General features: G+C 40.8%; 1 protein-coding gene across 1 annotated transcript in view; it reads left to right on the forward strand.

The window, feature by feature from the left end:
* The first annotated feature begins 1,143 nt into the window (after positions 1–1,143).
* The window catches only part of LOC102033535 (high-affinity choline transporter 1-like), an 8,060-nt gene continuing 878 nt past the window's right edge, over positions 1,144–8,325 (forward strand). The window contains exons 1-8 of the mRNA XM_031066060.1: positions 1,144–1,321; positions 2,324–2,437; positions 4,015–4,170; positions 4,653–4,801; positions 5,309–5,452; positions 6,431–6,584; positions 7,431–7,648; positions 8,078–8,320. Coding sequence (XP_030921920.1) covers positions 1,144–1,321; positions 2,324–2,437; positions 4,015–4,170; positions 4,653–4,801; positions 5,309–5,452; positions 6,431–6,584; positions 7,431–7,648; positions 8,078–8,320 — 1,356 coding nt within the window. The remainder of the gene's footprint in view (positions 1,322–2,323; positions 2,438–4,014; positions 4,171–4,652; positions 4,802–5,308; positions 5,453–6,430; positions 6,585–7,430; positions 7,649–8,077; positions 8,321–8,325) is intronic.

Consider the following 8,325-nt stretch of genomic DNA (forward strand, 5'->3'; position numbering starts at 1 on the left):
AGAGATGTCACAGACAACACAGAGTTCCTGCACTTCTCCCCTTTTCTTCTCCCAGCCATCACCTATGTGCCTGTGTGTTCCCACCACGTCCTGCCAACAGGATATGCTTAGTCTGTGCCACTGTCACTTCCATCCACAGCCACTCCTGTGTGTCTGCAGGAGCTGGCACACTGCAGAAAACCTTCCTAAAGATTTGCCCTTTCACTCAGAGTGCATCTGAGAAGACATCTGAGATTTCACCATGGAAATGAGCTACCCAGTCCACGGATGAACAAAGGTATCCAGGAAAGCCATATATGTACCCTAAAATAGGCAGATTTTACACAGAATTGGTTATAAAGAGCCATAAAGGGGCAGATGGTAAAGATTGACAGAGCAACTGAAAGGATATTGGTGTGGCAACCTACAATAAATGTACAATAAACGTAACCAACTTAATTCCATAATACATATATGAGGTTTTTCCCCAGAATTATTTATCTTAACAGAGAGGTTCACAAAGTTTAAAAGTCTGTATCATTCCTATAGTTTCATTGAAGAGTCCAACACCACCTCGCTTTGTTACCACTTTCCAATAATTTCTTTGAGTATCATCATGTATCTCCTTTCATTGGTCAATGGTAAATCTTTTTTTTACTGTTTCCTATGTTTATTTTGATCATTGCTGAGAGTTTAGTCTAGTCAGTTTTAAACAGACAAATTCTTAGCCCTATCTTCTGCTTTAGCCTTGTGCCTAGAACCCAGAGAAATATGGATTATCTTCATACCATTTCATATCAGACAAAATATAACATTTCCCCTACTTTAAGCCAATCTGGTAGTACCCCTCACATCAGTTTTCCATTAGGCGTATCATCACTAATCCCTATGCTCTTAATCTTTGCTCCTCACAAAAATAAGATTGGATATCTACTGGAGAAGGGGAAAGGCTGCAGAATTGCCAGTGTTTTTACAAAGACAGACTCTGCATCTGGTTCTCCAGACTTTTGGGGTTATCACTCTGTTTCATACTGCTTCTTTTGTTGCAAAGTCCAGCAGTTCCTTTACAAGGCACCACTATTTCCACTGTTTTTTTCTGATTGTGTACTCAGTCAAAGAACATTATCATCACACCATTATATAATCTAAATTGAGCAACAGAAAATGGCTCTAAATATACCAGGCTTAGTATCTCTGAGTGTATTTTTTACATTAACTTTAGCTACTGGAATTTGGGCTTCTTGGAAAAGCAGAAAGGATCAGCAGAACAGGAACCCAACAGAGATGGCCATGGTTGGAGGCAGGAATATACATGTTTTCATTGGATTGTTCACTGCAACAGGTAAGCTTTCTTAAAAGACTTTTCAAAATTCTTCTTAAAACACATGTATTGCATAGATCTGGGTGACTTTTCTTTCAAAGGAAGTGAACTCCTTTAATGTCAGGGTAGATTTTGCCTAAGTGTGACTTTAAAGGAGTATGGTTTCATGAATCATTTTGGGATGGATTCTTACAAACCTCTTCACACTGAGCAGAACCTAATGTTTATGTATATTCTCTTAAATTAAAAAGATTCATTTAAGAGTTTAGTTAAGAGTTAAGAGTTTAATTTAAGAGTGACAAAAGAATACAATACTTTTCATTAAGGAAGACTGTGGTCTTAATCGTGAACCAGTTTCTGTTATCCAACATAACAGAAGAATTTTACCCACAGAAAAGTCCAGTTCTGTGTGAAATAAATTGTCACTCATAGTGAACATTGGTCTCCCTCTTAAAGAAAGAGTTTCTCTCAATTTCCCTTCTCTCTCCTTGCTGCCTGGCATAATCTGAAATTTACTTACCTGAATTGTTTTTTGTAAAGGCATCCCCCAGTGTCATTTGCATGGCTAAGACACTTAAATCATTGTTGTAAGTTTGTTATCTGACTGCATGGCCTGTTTGCATTTGTTTTCCCTAATGTCTATTTTCTTACACCCTGTAAGTGATACTCTTGAAGGAGGGCAGTTCTACAAAGGCAATTCCATTTTCTCTAGCAAAAGTCTTCCTCTGAGAAAAAAAGTAATTAAAAATTACTATATTCAAATTGCCTCTAAATGTTTAAACATTGAACTTTTCCATGCACGCACAAATACTCATTCCTGAAGCTGGAAAATAATTTAGAGTGAGATTATAATACTATTATCTGTAGTCAGCACATCTCTGGATGGCAGAAAACTTTGAAAAGAAAATAGAGCTGTGATGAAATATTTGTATGAGAAAAATGTTGACAAGTTCTCAGAGTGTTTTACAGGGCTAGTTGAGTATATGTCTCTCAATTCTGACCTTTCATCTTCCATGATTACAGCCACCTGGGTTGGAGGAGCATATATCAACAGCACAGCTGAAATTGTCTACCTGCCTTCAAAAGGATTACTGTGGGTCCAGGCACCTGTGGGATTTGCCTTGTCCCTTGTTATTGGTAAATAATTCATGTGATTAGGACACATAAGCTTCAAAAATATATCATAGGAGTATATTAAGATATGTAACAGAATATAGGGTACATTTTAAATGTGATTTTGTTTTTTCAGTCTCCCATGTATTGAGAATAAGCATTTACAATGCTGTCCTCTGAACTGAAACATAGGGTAGCTTGGAGCTAGTGTAGAGTCTTGCCTGCTCGTAGTAATTTATGGGACAAAAATCTTATCTGAGAATTTAGAATAATATGTCTATTGCTTTTTTGTGCATATTGCTTTTTTCACATGGTCTCTAATTCACAGACTATTGAGAGTATTGGTATGTAATTTTTTCCTTGTAATTTCTGAGTGATGAAATAATAGTATCTTGATTTTTCCACTAAAATGCATTCTTCTGAGTAGTCTTGTCTCAGGATGAATGTGTCGTGTATCCAGCTTATGCCACTTTGTAGCTGGTTTTTTTTTTGTTTTTTTTTTTTGAAACTAAGCTAAGTGTGCAGTGTTTTACACCTGAGTTGCCACTTCTAACTGAGAATTACTGGACTCATGCTGAGGTTCAGCTCTCTTGCCAAGACCAAAGTGGCTTTCAGGCCACATTGTGTTGCACTATAACTCTCCTAGGGACACAGGATGATGAAAGCAAGGAGACCTGTGCAGACCTTACACAGGAATTTCTAAAAGAACAATAACCTTTATTCTCAAGTCAAAGAAAAGAGTCCAACTGACGTGAATATGAATCAAGCTTGGAAATATATTGCCAGGACTGCTTATGTGAGTAATTCCTACTAATGAAACTGAGGAGTGCAGGTCTGATCCTGCAATCTTTGCTCAGGTCAGTAGTGCCCAGACAAGCAGTCCTGCTGGCTTCAGGGTTAGACACAAAACGTTTTCTTTGGTTTTAATGAGATGGCTGCACATCTGAGGTCCAATATTTAGATGAAGGTGGGTGAGACTCTGCTCAATGTGCAGAGTAAAATAATATATTTCTGGGAAGAGACAATGAAGCCGCCAAAATGAAAAATGTAATCAGAAAAGGACCACATATCAACAGGTTGCATCACATGACCAAGGACAAAACTTTGCCTCCTTTTTAGCCAAATATGAGACTTCAATGCCTCACTCTGTCTACTGACTTTTTCCATAGGATGCTTTTCAGAAAACTTTATGTCTCAGATTGGTAGGTCCTTGAGGATGCAGAGGAGATGATATATGGGTATCCGCTGAGCTAAATTCCTGTCACAGTCACACAAGTATTTTGTGCCATCGAGGGTACCACAGGGGGTGGCCTCTAGTAGCCACTCCAGAAAGATCTAGGTGTGCCAAAAGTGGACAGTCATATATATAAGCTGTAAGCAGATATCCTTTATAAGATGGGAACTCTCAAATGGATGAAACCCTACATTTAGCCAGTGAATTTAAACCCTGGTGTCTGGTTGGCTGCTTCATTCTCTAGGGTCCCTTATGTATGAATTCACTAGGTGGGTCTGATATGCATATACCATATCGCTCTTACCTCATTTTTTCCTGGAATATAAAATATGCAAAATTCTACCAAAATGTCATTTCCTTCTGATAGGTGGTTTCTTCTTTGTAAATCCAATGAGATCAAAGAATTATGTGACTGTGATGGACCCCCTTCAAGAAACTTATGGGAACATGATGGGAACCTTACTTTTCATTCCACCTCTGCTCGGAGAGGTGTTCTGGTTTGCAGCCATCCTGGCATCCCTGGGTAAATACTTGCTTTCCTGTTATATTTGTTAAAGGTCACGTGGACTGACAGAGTGTAGTACACTTATGGGAATTGTGGAAAGCTGTGCGTCATGTCTCCTTTTGTCTCCTTCTTTTTGGGAAGAACAAGCATTTTTCATTTCTAGAAAATATATTTTCAGGCTTAAAACAAATAGTGCTATATATTCATTATATTATAATAGAGAACTCTTCCAATATGAGTTTGTACCTTCCTCTTCCCTGTAGGAGAGCAGATGTAAAAAGGCAAAGTGCCTTGGCAATGGCCATGCAGCAAGGCGAAGCAGTAAGAGCAGGAAGGAATCATGGGCTCTCTTGAGCTCCCACTGTGCACGTTCTTTGTAGACTGCATTTTTCATACAGTATGTTGTACTGGCACCAGGGGAATAACATATCCTTATTTATCCTCTGTTCTGCACATATGAAATCTGTCTTAAAACACTTAACTGCTGTCCTTGTGTGCAGGAGCAACAATGAGGGTCATCTTGGATATTGGAGGCTCTTTGGCTATCACCATCTCAGCCTGTACTGTTATACTTTACACTCTGCTGGGAGGTCTCTACTCTGTTGCCTACACCGATGTCATCCAGATGGTTTTCATCACCCTCAGCCTGGCAAGTCCTGTGCATTTCTTTGGTAGTTTTCTAACTAAAGGGAAAAGTCCTGCTCTTCTTTTCAGCATGTCTGAGATGAAAAATAACTTCCTTGACCTGCAGTTCCCCTTTAGGAGAACATGTTTCCTGAAAAATATTACAATCTTTGTAAGTCTTTGTACCTTATACATTTCAGACAGTGCTCACACAAGCCACTGGCCTTGCTGGGTGAACACAAAAAGGTTTGCACAAAAGTGAAGTTTGCAGAACCTGTCTAGAACCATCTTGAATGGAGAGAGATCTGTCTACAGAAAGTACCAATTAACCTGAATTACAGAGTCATGGTCTTGATGATGCCATGAACCAGAAACATATAGATTTAGAGTAAGGAAGGGGGAGAAAGGAAGACTCTAAGTCTAGGCTTAATCTTATGTAACTCAACATTCTACATCTACCTTAACTTAAGCATCTGTTCTCCAAGAACAAGGATACTGGGAAAATGGTTAACAACTTCCATTTCTATCCTAGTGGATCTGTATCCCCTTTGCCCTGGTGAATTCTGCAACAGAAAGTATTTATTACACCGCAACCCATCAATCTTACCAAGACCCTTGGATTGGGAAGATAGAAAAACAGTATCTTGGAAGGTGGCTGGATGACTTCTTCTACTTGGTATGGAGTACTTCTTGGACAAGTGGTTGGGAGGAGGAATTGTGAGGGGACTTTCTGTCTGGAAAGCTTGCAAGTTCTACCAGCCAGGAGCCCTGCACTACATGGCCAGTTGACATGGGCTGGAGGTGTAAAACTGTCCCTCAGCACCCCCTGCAGCAACCTAAATGGCCTGGGGAGACCCAGGGCTCAGCTGTGGCATGAAAAGATGCAGCACGGGCACTCCATCCTTTACCCACATGGAGGAACATACCTCTTGGGTAAGATCATCCAGGCAGCCAGTTTCTCTCCAGGCACATAAATTAGTAATTTCCTACTTTTTGAGATGCTGGTCTTGCAGCCTCAATAGTGTGCTTTTAACATAAATATGTAAAATTCCCTCTGTTTGAAAAAAAAAAATTAAAATGACATCACTGCCAGTCATCAGCAAGCACAGTGCAATTGGCTCCACTGCACAACACAACTTTTGAGTTACCATTATAGCCAAGACTCCAGGAGGTTGTTCTGCTCTTACTAAACTGATAATAGGGACACATAGAAGTTTGTTTGATGAGGACAGAATCTTCAGATTTTATCTGATTAATTTTGTTTACTAAGGAAGTGAAAATTGTGGTTTTATTTTTCATTTTAAAAGCTGAACAGCTAAGTTTGGGTAGATTTATTTACAAAAGCTGCATTCCTGAAAAACTTCCCTTTCATTTCCTCTGTGCCTGATTCACAATTTCAAACAACCATTTTTCAGCTTTCTCCATCTGCCAAACCATTAATATGTTTTCATTAAAATTTCACATCCAATGTGAATGGATGAAAACAAAGAAAACAGGGAATCCTCAACTATCAGAAATATTATCCTCAAGAGTTAGACCTGGGCAGCATTTATGCACTTGAAATGAGAATTTGATTATTTGAAGTTAGAATTTATTATGGATGATGCCCTACAGCAGCCTGGTAGGTACCACTGGTAACCAATGAATGTTTCAGGTGCTTGGGAGTATCCCGTGGCAGACTTACTTCCAAAGGGTGCTCTCTGCTGCCTCGACAGGACAGGCAAGGCTCATCTCCTACCTCTCTGGACTCGGGTGCTTTGCAATGGCCATCCCCTCAGTGCTCATTGGGGCAGTTGCAGCATCAACAGGTAAAATAAATAGTTTGTCTCTGAGTAACCAGTGTGCTTTTGGCAAAGGTGATTAAAACAGGATCCAAAGAAGTCCTGACAGAGACTTCAAATTACCATGTCCCATGATCCTCAACACCAAGATAGGTGATCCATCCAGAAAATGTGGAGCCCTCTGAGGTACACTGCACAACTACTTACAGATGTTTAAACAGCTCCAAGACCTGTTTACAGCTATTTCCATATGATGAAATTACTTTTCCCAGACTTTTTGTTGAGGAAAGATGAAGGCAGACTCTCTAAAGACTTGTATAATCCTATTTTAGAAGAAATTTTATGCTTTCTTCTGTTCATGCCTTAGACATGTAAGACACAGCAATCTTACTACAGATTGTTAATAAGGTTCTTGCTTGAAGGAATCAAGAAGTTCAGTCCTGTAAACTCACAGTCTCCATGCAGGGAATCAGTCCTGTGTTGGCTGTGAGCAAGGGTAAAAGGGCAGCCAGATCACTGAACATTTAAGGAAATCAGCTTAAGTCATGACTTCATCCAATTTCCTTCTCCTCATGAGCAGTGTCTAGAGGTTGACCTTTAATTGAGTCAATTCTGAAATCACACAAAGCACACCCATTTCTATAGATGCTGCTGAGGAAAAAAGAAATTTTTGATCTAGTGGGAGCTGCAGCATGCTAAAGGGAATCACAAAAGTTCACAAAAGAACCAAAAAAAATCAATCTAAGTCCTAAAATACCAAGTGGGTCTCAGTTCCTAGCCCTTTGTGACCGGCCCCTGTGAAAAGACAATTTCAAAGCCAGCAGAAATGTTCACAAACGATTTGTTGTGACTTTTCCTTGTTTTGTTTTAAAGACTGGAATCAGACAAGCTACGGTCTTCCAAGTCCATTTGAGAGAGGGGAGTCAGCAATGATCCTCCCACTTGTTTTACAACATCTCTGCCCAGCATACATCTCCATTACTGGTTTGGGAGCCATCGCTGCTGCTGCAATGTCTTCTGCAGATTCAGCTCTTCTCTCCACTGGCTCCATGTTTGCTCACAATATCTACAGGAAAATCCTGAGGAAAAAGGTACCTGCTTGTAGCATTCGGTAGTTTGGGTGTCAGGAAAGACAGTCTTGCTTCAAGGCTATTTCTAAACCAGTCTCTGACTGGAGGTGTGTGTCCTTCAGCTGCTGAACTGGTTTCTGGACAGAGCTCCAAACATAAGCCAGGGGTGTTCATATCCTTGGTAGGGGTACCAATACCCCCACTGGTGAGCTTTGCTCATTCTAACAAGACTAGTGTAAAATTTGGACTAAGGTGTTAATGGAAACAGCATAAAACCATGACCCTTAAAATCAGAGGCCCCCTCCAGCGGTACCTGCCTTGCCTGGCTGCTGGTAGCAAGTGGTGCTTGAAAGCATCAAGGGCTTGCGGAGAACCAGCCCAGGCCAGGGCAGTGCTGGCCATCCTGCCAGAAAACACTGCGTCTCTAATGCTGTAATCTCTGCTTTACAGGCTTCAGAGGCAGAGGTGTTGTGGGCCATGAGGACCTCCATGATGGTGTTTGGGGCTGGGGCTGCTGGTCTGGCTTTTTACTCCAGCTCTGTCTATGACCTCTGGTTCCTCAGTGGGGAGCTGGTGTATGCCCTCCTCTTCCCCCAGCTCTGCTGTGCCCTCTTTGCACCCAGCACAAACACCTATGGATCAGCTGCTGGCTTCTTGGTTGGGCTCCTGCTGAGGCTACTGGCAGGGGAGCCTGCCCT

This window comes from Geospiza fortis, unplaced genomic scaffold, assembly GCF_000277835.1.
Source record: "Geospiza fortis unplaced genomic scaffold, GeoFor_1.0 scaffold16, whole genome shotgun sequence".
NCBI classification, from domain to species: domain Eukaryota; kingdom Metazoa; phylum Chordata; class Aves; order Passeriformes; family Thraupidae; genus Geospiza; species Geospiza fortis.